This window comes from Podarcis filfolensis (assembly GCF_964270895.1).
Source record: "Podarcis filfolensis genome assembly, chromosome: 1".
NCBI lineage: Eukaryota > Metazoa > Chordata > Lepidosauria > Squamata > Lacertidae > Podarcis > Podarcis filfolensis.
Window position 1 is genome coordinate 115,212,710 of NC_139604.1, and position 23,081 is coordinate 115,235,790.

General features: G+C 41.6%; 1 protein-coding gene and 1 long non-coding RNA gene across 2 annotated transcripts in view; one reads left to right on the plus strand and one right to left on the minus strand.

The window, feature by feature from the left end:
* LOC310766217 overlaps positions 1–23,081 on the minus strand; it is a 195,960-nt gene that overhangs the window by 77,915 nt on the left and 94,964 nt on the right. The gene's annotated exons all lie outside the window — the stretch shown is intronic.
* On the plus strand, positions 8,938–18,801 carry LOC310763388 (cytochrome P450 2C19-like). Its single transcript, XM_083615435.1, has 10 exons — positions 8,938–9,061; positions 10,870–10,985; positions 12,539–12,701; positions 13,753–13,902; positions 14,550–14,710; positions 15,803–15,979; positions 16,338–16,479; positions 17,414–17,601; positions 18,061–18,202; positions 18,542–18,801. The coding sequence occupies exons 1-10, from the start codon at positions 8,953–8,955 to the stop codon at positions 18,721–18,723; spliced, it is 1,530 nt and encodes a 509-aa protein (XP_083471561.1). The 5' UTR covers positions 8,938–8,952; the 3' UTR covers positions 18,724–18,801.

The following is a 23,081-nucleotide window of genomic DNA, read 5'->3' on the forward strand; positions in this document are numbered from 1 at the left end:
ACTAGCATGTGGAAGATTTATTTTATGTAAATACTGCCTCTGGATTCAGCCATTTTCCTGCTGTTTAAATGTCTTGCTTCCAGGCTTCTCATGGCCCATACTGCCTCTGCCTCTTAATATTTCTGTTAATGTCCTAGTTGCAGGCTTGCCATGGGTAACTGGTTAGCCACTGTGACAGCAGGATGGGCCATTGGCCTGATTCAATAGTCTCTTCATACGTTCTTATGTTTTTAATTTGGAGATCCAGTCACGGCCGGTGTATACAATGCCAATGCCTGGGTCTAGTAACCAAGGTTTGACTTAACAGCAGCCCAGTGGGAGACTTCCGGGGTGGCGCCATTGGCAAAGGCGGACTCCCTCTGAACTGGAGGGACCAGCTCCGCACGAAACGGGTCGTTTCTGCTACGGCGAAGCGGGGACCCTTTAAAAAATCACAGGCGGATGAAGCCTGTGACCATGGGACTCGGCGGGCACCTTTAGCACCCCCCCAACCCGCAAAGGAACCCATTAATGGGCTCCGAAGCGAAGAGGGGGAAGTGGCGTGGTGCTGTGAGTCAACTGCTTTTTCCGTGGAGCGAAGCCGCATAGCCGTTGCCAGAGAGCGCTGCCTTTTTCCTGGGACAATTTGGCATCTAAAGAATCACCCGTGAGTACTTAAATCTTGAACAACTGGACTTTAAATAAGGACTGACCAGTAGAGAGGAATTGGACTCAAAATTTATTTCAATTTGGTACTGAAACGGGAAGGTCTAAACAGGAAGTCAGCCTTCTGTTTCTTTGTAGTCAGAATAAAGCAAAGACAACGTAATCTAGAGCTTGGAAAATTACTTTTAAAGGATTGGCTTTCATCATTTAAAATCGTGGAACCCCCCTTCGGTAGCAGGAGAAGAAGGGGGATCTCTTTTTGGACTGTTTAAACCTGCAGAAGTGAGTTTAAAGTAAAGTAACTTTCCACCGTCCTGATCCTGGAGCTGAGTGTCAGGACTGACGTTTGAAGCTCATTGACCAGAGACAAATGTTTTTGACAGACAGTTAAAAGAAAAGTAATATAGTGATTCCATTGTTTCCTTTCGCATTTCAAAGGAACAAATATTGACAGAATATCTTAAAAAAGAAACTTTGTTGCTATTGTTCTTAAAAGAAAGAATAAACAGAAGTTTTCCCCCTAGAGGGAGACTGTGAATCTGCAACCAATTTCAGGAGCTTGCAGCTGCTACAGATTACAATCGTGGGAAAGGACTTGTGACCTTGTAGGACAATGTTTTCAGAAGCTCTGTTGGGTGCTTTCTGTAAAATAAATGCCCTATTGGATCAGTTAAGTCAGAAGACGGATTTGATGACTAATGCGGCCAGAATTTTTGAACAGGCAGTAGGAAACTACTTGGAGCCTACCCAGGAACTAAAACAGGAGTGTGCTATGACAGCACAGATGAGAGAAGAGGATGCTGCTGAATCCTGGGTGCCAGAAATGGAGGGAGTTGCGGCCCTGCAGGAACATGAGCCTTTGGATTTGATAAATGAATTTGGAAAAAACCAGATTTGGAAAGATAAAGTTTGGTTTGGTTTGGAAATGGGGGGTTGGATTGACCCTCCCATGCAGGGATGTTTGGACTTTCTGAGTCTGGTAATGGGCCGTCAGATGTTTGGAGCTGTGGGGGCTCTTAATGTTGGAGGGAATCTGAAACAGGTGCTTAAATATCACATGGAGTTTAGTCTGGACTATGGAAATGGGGCTGATCTGCTGAAAAGAGTCAAAAACATTACTAAGCTGGAGTTCCCACGAGTGGAAGGAAAATATGAAGAAGAGTCGCGGAAGGGACATGGAAGAGACTTGAGGGCCTCGGATATAAAGATACCAGGTTAATGCGCTAGATTAATGGGACAAAAAGGACTGACAAAATCCGGGACCAGGAGGAAGGGATGCTGGATGAAGATTGGATTGTTTTACTTTTTACTTTTTTCTTTTATCATTAGGACTGTTTTAAAATAATTGATGAATGTTAGAAAAATGTTGAAATGGAACTACTTGGTTCTAGTAAAAATGTTTAAAGAATTAGGTTAATGATATGGTTATGAGAAGTTGGTAAAAATAAGATTTAAGTTTTAAGTTTTAAGGTTAGCTATAAGACAAGATGAAAATAGATTAAGGTAATGTAAGGACAAAATATTATGAACTACGGTAAGGATTTGCTGTGATAATTATTAACCAGGATACAAGAAAGGGAAGGAGGAGGAGGTCAAAGAAAGAAGGTAATGAAAGTTCAAAATTTGAGAATGATGGATGTATTTTTTCTTTCTATTTTTCTGTTTTGTATTTTTTTTTCTTTTTTCTTTTTATAAGTTTAAAAAATCTTTAATAAATATTATATTTTTTTAAAAAAATTAACAGCAGCCCAGTGGAACAGGAAGTAAAGCTTAACCAGTAAAACCCACAGGCTCAAGTTTATAACTGGAACTAATCACTTGGGATGTATATACACTGCCATTGCCTCTGCATCCAGTGTGCTTCCACTACTGGTTTGAGAAAGTGTGGATACATGACGTTAGCCACAATCCATATCTATTCTGCCTTGCTGCCTTGCTGCACACAGCCTGGTTTCAACAGGAGGAGCAGATGGGACTAAATTTAGAGATATGTATGTAACCCCATAGTTCAGCTTTACACCATTTGGCTTATTTATATAGGGTCCCAGAGTCAATTCCTAGTAGCATCCCTAGTTAGGAATGGGACTCCTGACATACCCAGCAGAGCAGCTCCATAGGCAGTACTGACCTTGAGAGAACAATGGTCTCATTCAGTATATACCTTTTAACATGTGGAGTTGGGCGGGGTGTGTGTGTAATCGGGTTGTTGTTCTTATTTTGATTATGCATTTTGTGGTTTTATATTTTGATTTTAGTCTGTGAACCGCCCTGAGACCTGTGGGTATATATTCAATAAATGATAATAATAATAAAAAAATAATATAAGACAGCTTCCTACCCAGCTGTTGCGGTTTTGGCAGCAGGGGTGGGGGGAATGTTGCATGATTTTTCAGATTTTTCTAAAGGTACACATAGGTGAAATTAAAAAAAAAAAAAATCTGAATATGACCTCAACAAACATTAGGCAGAGGATGGGAAAGCACTAATTGAGGGGAAGGGAAGATAATACAATGCAGCACACTCAATGAAGCACCACCCAGTAATGCAGATGGGGAACATCTACATAGATATTCGAGGCATTGGCAGTGAAAATGCTGGTGTGTGGACCACAGAGTTGAAATGTACACAAGGCAACAGTGGCCAATGTTATACTGAAGCCCGAGTGTGGACAAACCCTGACTGAGGTTGGTGCCAATGGGTTTTTTGTGGTGTTTCTTCTAGCTCTACAACCTCTTTCCTTCTTTGATGAAATGCATCCCTGGGCCCCACCACAAAGTGCTGAAAAACAACTTGGCACTCAGAGAGTTTGTTTTGGAGGAAGTTGAAGAGCACAAGCCCACTCTGGACCCCAACTCACCTCGGGATTTTATCTTTTTTTTAAAAAAATAATAATGTTATTTTATTTATACAACAAGAAAGAAAAGAAACCACAAATACCAAATAACACACAAATTACAAAAATAACCATAGACACATAATTTTCTTAGCAAACAATAAAACATCTATTGGTCTTAACACTAAAGACCCAACCTTCCGTCTATTCCATATTTCAAATTCATATTACTTATTGCCAATACACATTTTTTTTCCTAATTAAACTTATTCTCAATAAATCTAATTTCTTATATCTACCTTACAACTATTACTGAAGTTCCTCGAATGCTGCAACAGAATTTAAGCTACTATATTTATTTTTCAGATATTCTTTGAAAACCTCCCATTTGGAAACAAATTCCTGTTTTGATTTATTCTTTATTTTTTCTGATAAACCATCTAATTCGGCATATTCTGTCAGCTTTTGGATCCAATCTTGTATAGAGTGGATTTCATTACTCTTCCATTTTGCTGCAATCAAAACTCTTGCTGCCGCCGTCGCGTATAAAAAGATACCCTTCCTCTTTTGCGGAATATCCAAATCTGTTATTCCCAAGAGGTAGGCCTCTGGTTTTTTATTGAAAGAGGTCTTTAGCATTTTTTGCAGTTCTGCATGGATACTCTCCCAGAATACCTGTATTTTCCTACATATCCACCACATATGGTAGAATGTTCCTGAGTCTCCGCATCTCCAACAATTACTTGACACATTTTTATACATTTTTGAAAGTTTCCACGGTGTTAAATACCATCGATGTTGCATTTTTTGAAAGTTCTCTCTAATCGTGTAACAATTTGTGAATTTCCAATTGATCTTCCATAAATTTTCCCATTGGGCCATGGTTATTGAATGGCCAAAATCCTGGGACCACCTCACCATTGCGACTGTCACCTCCTCCTCCTTGACTGTCCAGTCAAGGAGTAGTCGGTAAGTTTTGGAAAGAGTTTTTCTTTTAGAATTTACAAGATCAGATTCGAATTGAGAAGTTTCTGTTGAGAACCCCTTTTGTTTGTCAGATTTAAATTTTTCAAGTAGCTGATGGTATTGGAACCAGTCTGAAATGTGTTCTCTTATTTCCTCAAAGTTTTTAAATTTTATTTGGTTATCTTCATTTTTTAAAAGTATTTTATATGTTGGCCAGCTTTCCTTAGTATTTTTCCATTTTACTGCTATGGCTTCTACTGGAGAAGTCCACCATGGGACTTTAGGCTCCATCAGGTCTTTATATTTTTCCCATACAGCAAAGAGTGACTTTCTTATTATATGGTTGGTAAAATTTTTATGAATTTTCGCTTTTCCATATATTAGGTAGGCGTGCCATCCCCAACGGTTGTCAAAACCTTCCAGGTCCAGGAGGTCCGGATCCTGCAACGTGCACCAATCTTTTAGGCAGGTGAAACAGGCCGTAAAGTTTTAGGTCGGGTAGGGAAAAGCCTCCTCTCTCTTTTATGTCTATTAAGATCAGGTGTTTAATTCTAGGTTTCTTCCCTTCCCACAGGAATTTGGAAATTTCTCTTTGCCATATCTTGAGACAACCTGCTTCGCCCAGTATTGGAATCATTTGAAATAAAAAGATTAATTTTGGAAGCACATTCATCTTTATAATGGAAATCCTACCCAGAAATGTTAATTTTAGTTTACTCCAGGTTACAAAGTTTTCTCTAACCAAGTTTTGGTGTAATTATCCTGAAATAAGTTTCTGTTCTTGGGGGTGATCCAAATACCCAAGGATTTCGCTTTTGAAGAGATTTTCAGTCCCAATATTTTTTCTAAGTTGTCCTTTTCTTCTGTGGTTACATTTTTAACAAGCATTTTTGTTTTTGTTATATTCAGCTTAAAGCCTGCCACTTCTCCAAATTCTTTAATCAATTCCAGCACTCTTTTCAGACTTTCTTTAGGGTTTTCAGTCATAACAAGTAAATCGTCCGCAAAAGCTTTAATTTTATATGTTTTGTTTCCCAGAGTGATGCCTTTAACAAGCTGATCCTTTCTTATCTGATTGTTCAAGACTTCCATCACCAAGATAAATATCATTGGTGACAATGGGCAGCCCTGTCTGGTTCCCTTGTTTATTTTGCACTCCTCAGTAATTCTTCCGTTGATGATCAATTTTGCATATTGTTCCGAATAGATGGCATTTATTCCTTTACAAATATTTTCTCCCAGTCCAATTTCTTCCATTAATTTTTTCATAAACTTCCAGGACACGTTGTCAAAAGCCTTTTCAGCATCCACCAACATAATAGCTGCTGGTTTATCAATTTTAATATCCAAATATTCTAATACATTAATCACACATCTAATATTGGATTGCATAAATCGTCCGGGAAGAAATCCAGTTTGATCTTTATGAATTATCTCTTTCAGCACCATTTTTAATCTATCTGCAAGAATGTCTGCGAATATCTTGTAATCATTATTTAGCAGTGCAATGGGTCTGTAATTGGCCATGTTTGAGGCATCTGTTCCCTGTTTGTGGATAAGAGTAATAAAGCTGTCCTTCCAGGTTTCCGGTAGCTTTCCATTTGCCAGAATATTATTCATTAGGTCTTTCATGGGAAGAAATAATGCTTGTTCTAACTTTTTATAGTAATTAGCTGGGAGACCATCTGGGCCCAGTGTCTTTCCTAATTTTGATCTCTGTATAGCTTGTTGCACCTCCATAGCTGTTATTGGTGAGTTCAAGATTTCAGTTTTTTCCTTAGGTATTATTGGTAGTTTATTTTTGCCCAAATAATCAATTATTTTTTCTAGAGTCTCTGGACCTTCTTTATATAGTTTTCCGAAAAAACTAGCAAAGTTTTTACTAATTTCCTTCGGTTCTTGACTCCATTTGTCTTCAATTTTAATTTTATTGATAATTCTATCTTCCTTTTTCTTCTTTAATTGCCAGGCCAGATGTTTGCCAGGTTTATTTGCAAACTCAAAATTTCTATGTCTCAACCATTTTATCTTCCATTCTATCTCTTCGTTTATTATCATGGAGAATTGCGTCTGTAAAATTTTTATACTTTGCTTAATTAGTTCATCATCTGGTTTTTGGAAAAGGATCCTTTCCTTTTTTCTAATTTCCTCCCAGATCTCCATTTTCTTCTTCTCCTTTGTTTTCCTCTGGAATGCGTTTTGTTGGATAAAGAAGCCTCTTATGACGGCTTTACCCGCGGCCCAAACCGTCTCTAGATCTACTCCTTGATTTAAATTAAACTTAAAATATTCTTCTAAGATTTGCTTGGCCTTCTGTACAGTTTTTTCATCGTTTAGCATACTCTCATTAAGTTGCCACCTTTTAACCTTTTCTTCTTTTCCTTTAAAGTTAACCCAGACCGCGCTGTGATCTGAAAATGTCCTTGGATGGATTTCTGCTTTTGTAATATTATTTAATAAATCTTTTGTTGTCCAGATCGTGTCGATTCATCCCGCCGATTTATGTGGCTCTGAATAATGTGTAAATTCTTTCTCTGTTGGATTCTTAAACCTCCAAGCGTCAAATTCAGGAGTTCTATTAATTGGAAAAATGTAGTTGGGAGTTTGTTTTGTCTCTTTTCTTTCTTCTTTATTGTTCTGTCCATGTTTGGATTGACTACTCCATTAAAATCTCCTAATAATATAATCCCCCCCCCCTAAATATTCTATGACTTTTTCTTCCAGGAATTGATAGAATTCGGATTTTTTTCCCTTCTTTGATGAAATGCATCCCTGGGACGCACCACAAAGTGCTGAAAAACAACTTGGCACTCAGAGAGTCTGTTTTGGACAAGGTTGAAGAGCACAAGCCCACTCTGGACCCCAACTCACCTCGGGATTTTATCGACTGCTTCCTTATGAAAATGGATCAGGTAATCATGAAAACTCACAGAACTCTCCACGTGGGTTCTCCTGCCACTCCTGAAGCTTCCCAGCCAGCAGACTTCCATCCAGCTTCTTGTGGGGAATGCCAAGGAAAGAGATTCCTGCCCACACTCCATTGGAGTATATTCGTTTCCCATTGCTGACCTGTTCTTGCAGTAAGTGGGAAGTTCAAGGGCAAGGAATGTCCAGAGGAATGAGCTATCAAAAGACTTGAGATAAGATGTGTCTTGGGAAGGGAGCTGGTCCCAGTGGCACAGTTAAATTTTTTTATGTTGTACTCAGAACAATTGAGTTGACTCCACTGACTGTGTTGTGTGTTTCTGCAGGAAAAAGGTAATAGTGCATCCCATTTCACCATTGAAAACTTGGCCATAAGCACAGTTGACTTGTTTGTGGCTGGAACAGAGACCACCAGCACCACACTGCGATATGGGTTCCTGATCCTCCTCAAATACCCAGAGATACAAGGTAAAACAGATGCATTATTAGTACTTATTATTCTAGTTCTTTTCCAGATTTATGTGTCACAGGTCCAAGAGATGGTTGTTCTGCCACTTTCCCCAGGAAAACCCACTGTTCATCGCTGAATATTAATCATCGCTGACTGACATCAGCAGTAAAACAGAAGGCTTTCCTGGAGACAACAGTGGGGGTGTGTGTGGACAAAATGCTCAGACCCATGCCTAGACTCACAGACCTGTGCCTAGAAATCCCAGCAAAAACAGAAGTGTGGATGAGCTCTTATAGCTGACCATATTGCAAACCCTAGGATTTATATGCAAACAGTAACAACTCGAATTTGGCTCAGTAGTGTACTGGCAGCCAGTGCAGATCCTATAGACCAGGCATGTCCAAAGCCCATTTTGGGGACCTAATCCGGCCTGCTGGTCAGTTTAATCGGGCCCCAGGGGCAGTTTATTTCCTGGGGTAAAATCCTAAAAAAAAGGTCCATGACTTTGGTTGGCCCTTTGGTCAACCAATCAGGCCCTCTTTGAAAAACCACAAGGGCCAGGGGCACAACCACAAGGGCCAGGGGCCAAAGGGCCCTCAGGTAGGATCAGAATGACTGCAGAACAGTGCCTCCAATAGGAATCTCTCTAAGATGGACCATCACTTGCTCCTATAACATCCCTAAAGCTTTTGTCCCGCTGGGCTCCTTTGGGATAGAAATTAAATTAATATATAAATAATTGCAGTTATTATGTTTCCTGTTTACAAATGGATTGTTGAAGGTGAGCTACAATAAGTTACCTGTGGTGACGAGTTAGTAGAAAGTTGGCATCAGAAAACAATTGAAAGCTCCAAAATGTGCAGGGGCTGGCAACCACTCCCACTGAGTTTCAGTTTCTTCTGAGTTATTGGCCGATCACGAAGTCCTTGCATGGCAGATTGTGGGGCAATGCCTTATAGAAATTGGTATAGAAATTGTTAAAAAAGTGAAATATTTAGGAATTTGGTTAACTTCTAAAAATATTGATCTATTTCAAAATAATTATACGCCAATGTGGAATAGTGTCAAAAGAGATCTAGAGATATGGGGGAGGTTGAAGTTATCATTTTGGGGTAGGATTTCAGTGATAAAGATGAATGTGCTACCAAAGATGTTATTTTTGTTTCAGACAATTCCTGTAATTAAAGGGGCTGCAATATTGAAAGATTGGCAAAAGACAATTTCAAGATATAACTGGCAGGGTAAGAAGCCGAGAATTCAATTTAAGTTATTAACAGATGCTAAAGAAAGAGGAGGCTTCGCCCTGCCATTGTATTATGTATTATGAAATTGTATTAGGAAGCAGCATGCCTCTGTTGGTTGAAGAAATGGATGAAACTACAAAATACGGAATTGCTGGACTTGGAAGGTTATGACAATAGATTTGGTTGGCACGCTTATTTATGGTATAATAAGACGAAAGTCCATAAAGGATTTGGAAACCATATTTTTTGAAGATCTCTAATAGAGGTTTGGGATAGGTATAAAAACCTATTGGAACAAAAAACACTGCATTGGCTATCTCCATTAGAAGCGATGAATGTGAAAAAGGTCATTATGAGTGGGAAATGGATAACATATGGGAAACTAATAAGTAAGGAAGATGGTAAATGGAAAATGAAACCATATGGAGAAATTTAAGATTATGTTTATGATTGGTTACATTATTACCAGGTCAATGAAAGGTTTAGGCAAGATTTTAAAGAAAGAGGATTTGAGGAAAAGGAATCGAAATTTGAACAAGAAATGTTAATGATTTTAACATTTTGTCCAAAATGTATAAATTGCTGCTGGAATGGCATTTGAAAGATGAGGAGGTTAAGTCGGTTATGATTCATTGGGCTAAAGATTTTGGATATAACATACAACTGAGAGACTGGGTGAAATTATGGAAAGAAGGACCAAAGCATGCCAGGCACTTCTGTCTTCCACTGCCTCCCGCAGTTTAGTCAAACTCATGCTGGTAGCTTCGAGAACACTATCCAACCATCTCGTCCTCTGTCGTCCCCTTTCTCCTTGTGCCCGCCATCTTTCCCAACATCAGGGTCTTTTCTAGGGAGTCTTCTCTTCTCATGAGGTGGCCAAAGTATTGGAGCCTCAGCTTCACGATCTGTCCTTCCAGTGAGAACTCAGGGCTGATTTCCTTAAGAATGGATCGGTTTGATCTTCTTGCAGTCCACTGGACTCTCAAGAGTCTCCTCCAGCACCATAATTCAAAAGCATCAATTCTTCGGCGATCAGCTTTCTTTATGGTCCAGCTCTCACTTCCATACATCACTACTGGGAAAACTATAGCTTTAACTATACGGACTTTTGTTGGCAAGGTGATGTCTCTGCTTTTTAAGATGCTGTCTAGGTTTGAAACTGAGTCTCCATCTGCAAGCTGATAAATTATAAGGATAAACATTATTGTCGAGTGAAAAGGAGAAAATCTTTGTAACGAATTATTGTTTTATACATAAATCTTTGAGTTTGGGTTTGTTATCTCTGTTAGAGTTTGTAATCTCTATTTCAGTTTGTAATCTTTATTAGAAGACATACTTTTGAATGGATTGGTTTTGGTTTCTATTGACTATTGAATTGTGAGTAGGGACCACCCCCACTATTAAAACTTATATTGATCTGAATTCTTGGTTTGCTTCTTTCTTGGCACATTACAATGTTTGGCAGAAAAAACTGAACCCCTGGTTGTCTTACATCACAGACCTTGTGTACAGTAATGCCGTTATCATTGCCTTAATAATCAATGAAGAAAAAGAAGTTCAGAGAAGTTCATTTCTTGATTCTACAACCTGATCTACTTAATGGCTAATCTCATTTACTCAGAGAAACCTAGAATTCCTATTGGTGAAAATCCATGTATATGTGACCTCCTCAGAGTATATAAAATTGGAAAGCAAATTAATTCATCTAGAGTCATTTCAGTCACTGTTAGCTGGTGCCATGGAGCCTCTAGGGACAGTGACCATTTTCATGATCATATGTATCTCATGTCTTGTTTTCCTTGCAGTCAGGAGCAGAACGCCAGAGAATGCAAAGCAGCTGCCACCTGGCCCACCTCCACTGCCCATCGTAGGGAACGCTCTGCAGCTGAAGACCAACAACCTGGCCCAGGTTCTCCAGGAGGTAAGCCAAAGATGAGCACCTTCCTCAACAGCTGTCTGTTGATGACCGTTACCTGTTTGCAAGCCTCTTTTCATCTGACTCTTTTGGAAGGGGACAATCCATTGTCAGTTTGTTTATTTATAGATGGTACCATCAGTGTGCAGGGCACATTTGCAGAGTATAAGGCAACAGACTCTGCACTTTGACAGAGGAGAAGCAAAAGAGGGGGGGGGGAGAAGGCATCCAGACCAGAAGAAAAGAATAGCAGAATCGCTGTGATTTCAGTGGCACGGACTTGCGCTTGGCTACATCAGCAGGGATGGGGAGCAGGGACTTGTCCCAAAGGCTCCTCAGAAAAGAGGTGGACTTTGAGCAGGTCCCACAACTCCACAAAGGGGGTTAATTTATTGTCATTTTATTGTTTTATCCTTAAAATAAAAGGCATAAAGCCCCCTTCTGAGTAACGAACTTTAAAAAGCAATAGTGCAATTTTCATACTATATTAGAGACAGGGGGCGGGGGCGGGTCCAATTCTCCCTCCGCACATGGATGGTTTGGCCATTTTTGCCCTCTGAACATTTTTAGCCTCTGCTGGACAGTGTGGAGTTCATAGTCTTCTTGTATTTCGAAAAGCTGCTCCTTTATTTTCCCCAGAATGTGCTTGGTTGGAAGGTACTTTAAGAATTCCCTTAGAAAAATAAGTGTGAGGGGGACATAACAGAGCAGTATAATCATATTCACGGTATAGAGAAAGTAGACGGGAAAACACTTTTACCCCCCTCTCATAATGCCATACCCTCCAACACTTCTCCAATGAAAATAGGGACATCCCATTCCATAACGATAATTTTACTATAGCCCACACACCTTACTGGGTTGCCCCAGCCACTCTGGACAGCTTCCAACATATATAAAAACATAATGAAAGCATTAGAAATTAAACAAAAAAACACTTTCCTATTCAGGATTGCCTTCAGAGGGGGTCGGATAACTCTATACCCTCCAACATTTCTCCAATGAAAATAGGGACAGCCTAAGGACATTCTGTGATCAAACTGGGATGGCTTCTCTAAATCAGGGATGTCCCTGGAAAATAGGGACACTTGAAGGGTCTGTAATGCTAAAACTTGGAGTCTTCAATTAAAGCTGAGTGTTGGAAGATTTACAACACACACAAGATAGTAGTTCCTCATACAGTGCATATTGAAACTGTGGAATTCACTGTGGAATTTTGTTAAGACAAAATTCATTGAAGATAAAGCTACCCATAGCTGCTAGCCATGATGCTGAACCTCCACCAGTTCCAGGGACCTGCAGGAGGGGAGCGTGCTATTGCACTCAGGTCATGTTTTTGAGCTTCCCAGAAGAACTGTGTTGGCCACTGTGATAACAGTTGTGGACTAGTTGGCCTTCGGCCTGATCTAGCTGCAGAACTCTTCTGTATGTTATTAAGAGTCATGTGGTTCAGATGCCCATGGTGAGTCTGGGGGCAGCGGGGCTCTACATCAGCTATATGACTCTCTCCTAATCCGCAAACCCACCTAGATGTGTGTCCTTCTCTATCTTTTTTCCAGTTTGGTGAGAAGTATGGCTCTGTGTTCACAATGTATTTTGGAACAGAACGGGTTGTGGTGCTGCATGGCTATGATGCAGTGAAAGAAGCGCTGATCGACCGTGGAGATGAATTTGCTGCCAGGGGACGCCTGCCATTAGCTGATGATGTCAACAAGGGATTAGGTATTTTATGCTGGTTGACCAGTGGAGGAGGGGACACAGGAAAATCCCTCTATTCATGAAAATAAAGCAAAAAAGGTTGCAAAGACAAATCACTGCATCTTGAGATAAACTTTCCTAATTAATGTTCCCACTGGACAGTAGCAATAGATAATTAGCAGCCTTTTAATAGCATAGCTATATATTGGGCATTGCCATTTAAGAGAGAAATGAGCCATCTCATAAAAGTACTTAAGGAATATCTAGGGCAGTAGCGGAGAAAGGTGGGTGTGGTGGGTGCTGGCCGCCCTGGGTGCAATCCCTGAGGGGAGTGATATCGCCACAGGTGGCGCCCCCCTGGGATGTGCCACACCCTCTGGTTTAGAGGAAGCACCAAAAATTAAAACAGGATTGAATGAGTCTCTAGCCTTTAAAAATAATGGTCTGGGGCAATTCTGGTGTGGGCAGTAAGTGTGAGAGTTATGTGAGCAGAATTCCCTGGCCTGGATTTTGTGAATCAATAAGCTCTCCACACCAAGAAAGAGTTTCAAAGTTACTGCAAACTATCTATAAATTTGTTACCAAGAAAATAAATAAATACAAATCAACACATTGCACTTAAACAATTAGCAATGTAGTCCAGTTTTCTTTAAGTTCTTTCTGGTTAATATAGTCCAAGGACTATTGCTTCTTCATTATACTGTCAGCTTCAGAGAGAGACCCAGGCTCCAAGAGATGAATTATCAGTTAACATAAATATCGAAACATTGAAACCTCTTTTTAAGTTTTAGCTGCAAAAATGGACATTCTGCAAATGTAAACCTCCACTACGTTTCATACGCAACACACACAAACATAGCATTTTATGCACATTAAACACATATGTTTTACAGTAAGGGCATGTATCAGAAGACTGGCCAGCTACTGATTATGGAATAAGGAGCCACCAAAGTACCAAGTCTCCAGGTGGTCTGGAGCCAAGAATAAGAGCCTCCTGCTCTTCCAACCTGCTTCTTCTGCTCTCCCTTTCAGTCCATCCATCTCCTTCATGCCCATTTCCTCTTCTGCTTTCCAGGAATTATATTCAGCAATGGGGAGATGTGGAAGCAGCTCCGACATTTTGCCCTTACCACCCTGCGCAACTTTGGCATGGGAAAGAAAAGTATTGAGGAGAGGATCCAGGAGGAAGCACAGTTCCTGCTAGAAAAGTTCCAGGACACGCAGGGTGGGTAGCCACTGCCCTTCATCGACATAGGCTTATCAAACAGACCCCCTTAAACATCACAACAGATTCTGGGGTATATTACAACAGATTACTAACCACCACCTGGTCCTAGGTCACTGAGGGCTTCATACACACCAGTAATGCACTGAACTTACCTTGTCAATGTACTGGCAAACAATGCATAGCTTTCAGCAGGGGTGTAATATGCTGACACAGACCAGTTCCATCTAAAGCCCGGCTGCTGCTTCTCTATCAACTGCAAGAGTGCTCCGCAGATATTGTTGAATTCCAGCTGCTTTCAGCCCCAACAGTCAACAGTGGTCCAGAAGTTAGAGTCTAGCAGCATCTGAAGTGCTTTAGATTCCCTAGTTTTAGTCTAGACTTCACCAAGGCCTGCACCACTGTGGTCACTCTTTCCTATCTAAGGATATCTTGGCTGAAGCTGGAAGAAAGCACCTTGGAAAGTCCTTGGAAGAAACCACTCATAGCCACTGAAGATGCCCATGCCTCCAGAATTGTTGTGAGAAAGGCAGCTCCCTGTCTGACCACTGAGGCCAGGAGCCAGGAAATGGCAGCTCAGAAATTCCAGACTAGATTATTGCCTAAAACCTGTAATGGGTATAATTATTTTTTTCTTGTTCTTCCAGAGAAGCCCTTGGATCCAACCTACTTGCTCAGTTGCGCTCTCTCCAATGTCATTTGTGCAATTATCTTTGGGAAACGATACGATTATAATGACAAGAAGTTGCTATCCATGCTAAGCTTAATAAGTGAAAACTTTCAGGTTTTTAGCTCTCCTTGGGGACAGGTAGGTGCCATCTGGTTAAATGCATTCTTTTCCACAAAGTCTAAAGTTTACTTGCATGTGGAATATTTATTTTATGTATATACTGCCTCTGGCTGTAGCCATTTTCCTGCTGTTTAAATGTCTTTCTTCCAGGCTTCTCATAGCCCATACTGCCTCTGCCTCTTAATATTTCTGTTAATGTCCTAGTTGCAGGCTTGCCATGAGTAACTGGTTAGCCACTGTGACAGCACGATGGGCCACTGGCCTGATTCAGTAGGCTCTTCTTATGTTCTTGTTTTTAATTTGGAGAGCCAATACCAATACCTGGGTCTAGTAACCAAGGTTTGACTTAACTCAACAGCAGCCCAGTGGAATAGGAAGTAAAGCTTAACGAGGAAAACCCACAGGCTCAATACTGTAACTGGAACTAATCACTTGGGATGTATACACACTGCCATTGCCTCTGCATCCAGTGTGCTTCCACTAATGGTTTGAGAAGGTGTGAATACATGATGTTAGTCACAATCCATATCTAACCTGCCATTTCTTATGAAATGTTGCGCCTTGCTGAATTTTAAGCCAGGGGTGTATACACGGACTGGTTTCAGTAGGAGAAACAGATGGGACTAGATTTATAGATATATATGTAATCCCATAGCTCCGTTTTAGAGCATTTGGCTTGTTTATATAGGGTCCCAGAGTCAATCCCTAGTAGCATCCCTGGTTAGGGATGGGACTTCTGAATGAAACCCAGCAGAGCTGCTGCATAGGCAGTACTGACCTTGAGAGAACAATGGTCTCATTCAGTACATACTTTTAACATGTGGAGTTTGGGGGGGTATCTGGGTTGTTGTTTTTATTTTGATTATGAATTTTGTGGTTTTATATTTTGATTTTAGTCTACGAACCGCAGATATAAAATAATAATATAAGACAGCTGATGGGGAACATCTATATAGATTTGGGAGGCATTGGTAGTGAAAATGCTGGTGTGTGGACCACAGAGTTGAAATGCACACAAGGCAACAGTGGCCAACATTATACTGAAGCCTGAATGTGGACAAACCCTGACTGAGGTTGGTGCCAACGGGTCTTTTGTTGTGTTTCTTCTAGCTCTACAACATCTTTCCTTCTTTGATGAAATGCATCCCTGGGCCCCACCGCAAAGTGCTGAAAAACAACTTGGCACTCAGAGAGTTTGTTTTGGAGGAGGTTGAAGAGCACAAGCCTGCTCTGGACCCCAGCTCACCTCGGGATTTTATTGACTGCTTCCTTATGAAAATGGATCAGGTAATCATGCAAACTCACAGAACTCTCCAAGTGGGTTCTCCTGCCACTCCTGAAGCTTCCCAACCAGCAGACTTCCATCCAGCTTCTTGTGGGGAATGCCAAGGAAAGAGATTCCTGCTCACACCCCATTGGAGTAGATTCATTTCCCATTGCTGACTTGTTCCTGCAGTAAGTGGGAAGTTCTTTCTAATGATTAGCCCTCTGGGCAAGGAATGTCCAGAGGAACGAGCTATAAAAAGACTTGAGATAAGATGTGTCTTGGGAAGCGAGCTGCTCCCAGTGGCGCAGTTAAATTCTTGTTATGTTGTACTCAGAGCAATTGAGTTGCCTCCACTGACTGTGTTGTGTGTTTCTGCAGGAAAAAGGTAATAGTGCATCCCATTTCACCATTGAAAACTTGGCCATAAGCACAGTTGACTTGTTTGGGGCTGGAACAGAGAACACCAGCACCACACTGCGATACGGGTTCCTGATCCTCCTCAAATACCCAGAGATACAAGGTAAAACAGATGCATTATTAGTACTTATTATTCTAGTTCTCTCCTAGATTTATGTGGCACAGGTCCAAGAGGTTGTTGTTCTGCCACTTTCCCCAGGAAAACCCACTGTTCATAGCTGAATGTTAATCATCGCTGACTGACATCAGGAGTAAACAGAAGGCTTTCCTGGAGACAACAGTGGGGGTGGGGGGTGGACAAAATGCTCAGATCCATGCCTAGTAACCACAGACCTGTGCCTAGAAATCCCAGCAAAAACAGAAGTGTGGATGAGCTCTTATAGCTGACCATATTGCAAACCCTAGGATTTATATGCAAACAGTAACAACTTGAATTTGGCTCAGTAGTGTACTGGCAGCCAGTGCAGATCCTTTAGATCAAGCATGTCCAAAGTCCATTTTGGGGACCTAATCGGGCCTGCTGGTCGGTTTAATCCGACCCCAGCAGCAGGTTATTTCCTGGGGGTAAAATACTAAAAAAAAGGTTTACTTCATCCTTTCTGGCCCTCTTTGAAAAAAGTTTGGACACCACTGCTTTAGACAAAGGCACAACCACAAGGGCCAGGGGTCAAAAGGCCCTCAGGTAGGATCAGAATCACTGCAGGACAGTGCCTCCAATAGGAATCTCTCTAAGCTGGACCATCACTTGCTCCTATAACATCCCTAAAGCTTTTGTCCCGCTGGGCTCCTTTGGGATAGAAATTAAATTAATATATAAATAATTGCAGTTATACTATGTTTCCCTGTTTGCTGAATTGCTGGATTGCTGAAAGTAAGCTACAATAAATTGCCTGTGGTGACAAGTTAGTAGAAAGTTGGCATCAGAAAACAATTGAAAGCTCCAAAATGTGCAGAGCCTTGCACCCATTCCCACCGAGTTTCAGTTTCTTCTGTAATGTTTCCTGCACTGGCGTTAAACGTCATTCTTCCCATTACAGAGAAAGTGCATGAAGAAATTGACCGAGTTATTGGCCGATCACGAAGTCCTTGCATTGCAGATCATGGGGAAATGCCTTACACAGATGCTGTCATCCATGAGATCCAGAGGTTCATCTCTATTGCCCCACTGAGCGGCCCTCATGCAGTACTCAAAGATACACCGTTCAGACAATATGTCATTCCAAAGGTCAGCTCTTTTCAAGGCTCTAAGTAGTAATAGGAGGCTGCTAGCTATGATGGCTATATTCTACCCCGATGGTGAGAGGCAGTATGCTTCTGAATACCAGTGGGTGGAAACCACAGGAATTGAGAGTGCTGTCTTGTTTAGATTATGTTGATGGGCTTCCCATGGGCATTTGGTGGGACACCATGAAAACAGGATGCTGGACCAGATAGGGCCACTGGACTGATCCAGCAGAGCTTTTCTTCTCTTCTTATGTACAAGCAAGGGAAGTAGTTTAGCCCAACTCCTAAAGCGTAGCTGGGCATCTTGAAGCCTGGGCTTCATTTGAAACACCCTATTGCCTTCTGAAGCTGCTCCATTCTTCTTCTGTATCAACAAAGTACCTTCCTTCCTGTTAGTGCCTTCCCACACCATTAATTGGTTGTCATGGCCATCTAGCCCATTTCTTTGCACTCTCTGCAGGGCACTACCATATATCCAAGTCTGATATCTGTGCTACATGACAGCAAAGAATTTCCAAACCCCAAAGAATTTGACCCAGGACATTTCTTGCACAAAGATGGCACCTTCAGGAAGAGCGACTATTTCATGCCTTTCTCAGCAGGTAAGATCTCTGCTTCCTCAGTAGGCTGCAGTCTTGGCCAGCTCAGGTCTTTCCAGTCTCCCTAATCGGCTGGTGTCGGGGCAATGAGGGGGAACCTCCTTCCTCCTGCAGCCTAAACTTGAAGGGCTCCCAGACTGTGAGAGAGGGGCAGAGGCTTCTGGGTCCATCAGAACTCCTTGTACCTTTCCTGTGGCCAGCTGAAACAAAAGAAATGGTGGAAAGAGTGACTCTCCCAGGAGCTGTTCTGGAGCAGCACCTTTGCTCCTTTGGCATGATTGTTATTTTCTCTGTAACAGCCAAAGTGGTTGTTATGCATCTTCTTTTGGGTTTCCTTTGCAGGGAAGCGGATATGTGTGGGGGAAGGTCTGGCCCGTATGGAGATCTTCTTGTTCTTGACCACCATATTACAGAACTTCACTCTGAAGTCCATCATTGACCCCAAAGACATCGATCTCACACCGGTGTTGAGCGGCGTAACCAACTGCCCTCGGCCCTATCAGCTCTGCATTGTCCCTCGCTGAAAAGCCTGCCTCAGGAGGGCTGCACATGTGGAAAAGTTGCAGCCTGGCAAATCTTTGTTCAAAAAATCCATAACACAATATCTCTTCATGTGTGGAGTCTTATCTTTTTACCTGACTAGTTGTGGTACTGTTACTTTGGGGATCTTGCTAAAGACTATTGCACATTGAAGACATTTTTTTTAAAAAATTATCTCTTTATTGATTAAAAAAATTGCATGTCTATACTCTTAACAGGAAAAAAAAGAAAATTATATAAAATTTATAAAATTTATAAAGAAATAAAAAATAAAAAATAAAGAAGTAACAAAGATAAGAAATAAAGAAATCAAAAAAAGAAGAAGACAGAGTTATTTACATAGTAAAAGTACTCATTGGCATGATCCTTCCCATCCTTCTCATTATACTCTTTGATATAACATTCTTTCTTACACAGGTTTACATTGTATAATATCATTTCTTTCTGTTTTGTATACATTCCTTTGATTTTTTTCTTTACAAATATCACTCAATTTCTGCTAATATGGAATTATTTGTACAATAAAGTTTTACATAATTCTTAAATATTATCCGTTCTCTAGTTGTTTTTTGTTTCGATATTCCTCTAACTGATCCCGTCAGTTTTGCTATTTGTAGATATTCTAACATGAGCATCTGCCAATCTGTAATCTCTGGGAGCATTTCATTTTTCCAATTCCTTGCTATAAGGGTCCTAGCTGCTGTTATACCATACATAAACAATGATCTTATATCTTTTTAAATTTCTGATGGTAAAATACAAAGTAGGAAAATCTATGGGGTTTTTTTTTTTAAAGTAATTTTAAATAGTTTCTTAAACTCATTATAAATATCATTCCAGTATTTGCCAATGGCTATACAGGTCCACCACATATGAGAGTATGATCCCTCCTCTTTTTTACATCTCCAACAGGTTGATGTTTTTTCCTTTATACATTTTAGCAAGCTTTTTGCAGGTAAGATGCCATCTATATACCATTTTATGGTATATTCCCTGAGATTATAGCATGCTATGAATTCAATGTCTGCCGTCCATAATCTCACCCATTGTTCCATAAGTATATTATGCCCGAAGTCCTGTGCCCATTTAACCATGACTGTTCTTCTTTTGTTTCCCATTCCAGAAGATCATAGAATCATAGAATCATAGAATCATAGAGCTGGATTTTGTGTGGATAAAAAAAAAAAAAGAATCATAGAGCTGGAAGAGACCACAAGGGCCATCGAGTCCAACCCCCTGCCAAGCAGGAAACACCAAACTCACTGGAATTGGACACAGCTTGTGAGATAGAAAAACACTGGTCCCAATTGGGACCCTTGAAATAAATTCTGAGTAAAGTTAGTGAAGCAGCAAAAATTTATTTAGTTATCACAAAAACATACTTGCAAAATGGGTGTCCAAAGCAGGCACACCCAGTTCAGGTAAAGACGAGTATATATCACCTGTCTCCAAGTGCAAGTCCTTCCTCTGTGCGCAGAGGTCACCACCTATCACGACTGCCTAATTAAAATATTAAACTCTCTGTCCCCGCTGGAACATCCCATTTCTCTTTACCCAAATAAGGAAGAATGTTCCTATGCTCTCAAACATTTGCTCAAGCAATAAGCCACATTCCGACCACCCTTTAGAGTTACATGAATTCTATCCTGTTGAAGCTTCTTTAGATAAACCAGATTCTATCAAGGACAAGTCTTTTTATCACCTCACAGCTGCGATGGTTTCTCTGGGAAACAGCAAAGGCCCCAGTCGGGGGAAAAGCGTCGCTATGGCAACGTTGGAAGACAGCCAAAGAGCCACTTTGTCTCTTGTGGTCGATACTGGAGCTACACATTGCCTAGTGCCATCTGGTGGCCTGCTTCGGAACTGCACGTCTTTAAAAAATGGACGCTACGTGTCACTGGCTGATGATTCCAAAAGACAGCTCACTGAGACTGGAATGCTTTACTGTTTCTTTATAGATCCTGAAGTGCAGGCTTTTGTGGTGCCTGAGATTGCCAATTCTCTTTTAAGTGTATCAGCTCTTGTTGCTGACGGTTTCAATGTGATGTTTGCTAATAACATGTGCTCTTTTTACAGGGATGGGAAGAAGCTATACAGCGTTGAGGGCAAAGATAGACTGTTCGTGGTGGAGATGCCTATTGCTACTGTTGCTGATCCCCCTGAAGAGGCACAAGTGCAGTGTGCAAACGTACCACCACATGATAGTTGTGTTCACCTTTGGCATCGAAGATTTTCACATGTGTCATGGTCTTACGTTAAGAAGGACCCTGAGAACACAGTTGGGTGCAAATTTAAGGGTTGTGATAAGTTCCTTGACTGCAGAGCATGCAAGCAGGCCAAGGTAACCACATGCACATATCCCAGGTCAGACAGGAGGACCAGCAGACCCTTTGAGCTGGTTCACGCGGATTCATGTGGACCAATGCAGGTGGCTTCTTTAAGTGGATCGAAGCATATTCTTGTGCTGATCGATGATTTTTCGAAACACACCTGGTTGTTCACGCTTAGACACAAGAGTGAGGCAGTGTTCAATTCAAGTGTAGGGGACACACCTTATTTTCTGCTGCATGTTAAGAAGCCCAAGGTGGATTTCTTGTGTGTGTTTGGCTGTGAGGCTTGGGTTCTAATCCCAAAGGCCAATCGCAGAAAGGGTGAACCAAGGTCCAGGAAGATGATCTTTGTAGGCTATGAGCTGGGTTCAAAGGCGTGGCGTTTCGCATATCCCAATGGCAATCAGTCTAGGCTGCTTATTAGCTGCAGTGCCGAGTTCTGTAAGCAGAATGGTTGGCGATGCGTGCATGGGAACCCAGACGTTCTTTCAGAACAGTTTGACTCAGATGAGGAAGAGGAGGAGGACGAAACTGAACCTGTTGCTGAGGAACACAGTCCGCAGTCACCGGAGTGCCCAAGGGAGAGGTTCCGAACCCCTCCGAAGGGAAGTCCCAAAACCCCTCCACAGGTCTCTGTTAAGTCTGAGCCATAGAGTGAGCCATCCTCACCTACAGGTCCAGTTGTGAGGCACAAAAGGCGCAGCAGGTCAGAGGGGGAGGTCTATGACACAGGGGATGGGTTTGTCTGGACTTAGTGAGTCAGAGGGGGTGCAAGAGTTCACACTGAGGAGATCAGTGAGCTCAACCAAGGGAAAGCCACCTGGCAGGTACGAAGCTACTAGTGTGTGGGCTGGTTTGGCTAGGTGTGAACCTGAATCCTTTGAGGATGTTCAGAAGTTGCCTCAGAAAGAAGCTAGCAAATGGCATGAGGTGATGCAGAAGGAGATGAACTCAATGGAGTCTCTGGGTGTGTTCTCCCTCACACATTTGCCGGCTGGCAAACAGGCTGTGAGTTGCAGATGGGCTTGTCGTCTTAAGAAGCTGGAGAACCGCAATACAAAGCTAGGTTAGTGGCAAGAGGTTTCACGCAAAGGAATCATAGAATCATAGAGTTGGAAGAGACCACAAGGGCCATCGAGTCCAACCCCCTGCCAAGCAGGAAACACCATCAGAGCACTCCTGACATATGGTTGAAAAGCCTCTGCTTAAAGACCTCCAAAGAAGGAGACTCCACCACACTCCTTGGCAGCAAATTCCACTGTCGAACAGCTCTTACTGTCAGGAAGTTCTTCCTAATGTTTAGGTGGAATCTTCTTTCTTGTAGTTTGGAACCATTGCTCCGTGTCCGCTTCTCTGGAGCAGCAGAAAACAACCTTTCTCCCTCCTCTATGTGACATCCTTTTATATATTTGAACATGGCTATCATATCACCCCTTAACCTCCTCTTCTCCAGGCTAAACATGCCCAGCTCCCTTAGCCGTTCCTCATAAGGCATCATTTCCAGGCCCATTTTGGTTGCCCTCCTCTGGACACGTTCCAGTTTGTCAGTGTCCTTCTTGAACTGTGGTGCCCAGAACTGGACACAGTACTCCAGGTGAGGTCTGACCAGAGCAGAATACAGTGGCACTATTACTTCCCTTGATCTAGATGCTATACTCCTATTGATGCAGTCCAGAATTGCATTGGCTTTTTTAGCTACCGTGTCACACTGTTGGCTCATGTCAAGTTTGTGGTCAACCAAGACTCCTAGATCCTTTTCACATGTACTGCTCTCAAGCCAGGTGTCACCCATCTTGTATTTGTGCCTCTCATTTTTTTTGCCCAAGTGCAATACTTTACATTTCTCCCTGTTAAAATTCATCTTGTTTGTTTTGGCCCAGTTCTCTAATCTGTCAAGGTCGTTTTGAAGTGTGATCCTGTCCTCTGGGGTGTTAGCCACCCCTCCCAGTTTGGTGTCATCTGCAAATTTGATCAGGATGCCCTTGAGTCCATCATCCAAGTCGTTGATAAAG

What these genes read in the sequence shown, in the direction of transcription:
- LOC310763388 (XM_083615435.1), top strand. Translation starts at nt 8,953, where the DNA reads ATGAATGTGCTACCAAAGATGTTATTTTTGTTTCAGACAATTCCTGTA. An exon ending in CAAATACCCAGAGATACAAG is followed by an intron (nt 16,480 to 17,413) that starts GTAAAACAGATG and finishes TTCCCATTACAG; the next exon opens with AGAAAGTGCATGAAGAAATT. An exon ending in GACAATATGTCATTCCAAAG is followed by an intron (nt 17,602 to 18,060) that starts GTCAGCTCTTTT and finishes CACTCTCTGCAG; the next exon opens with GGCACTACCATATATCCAAG.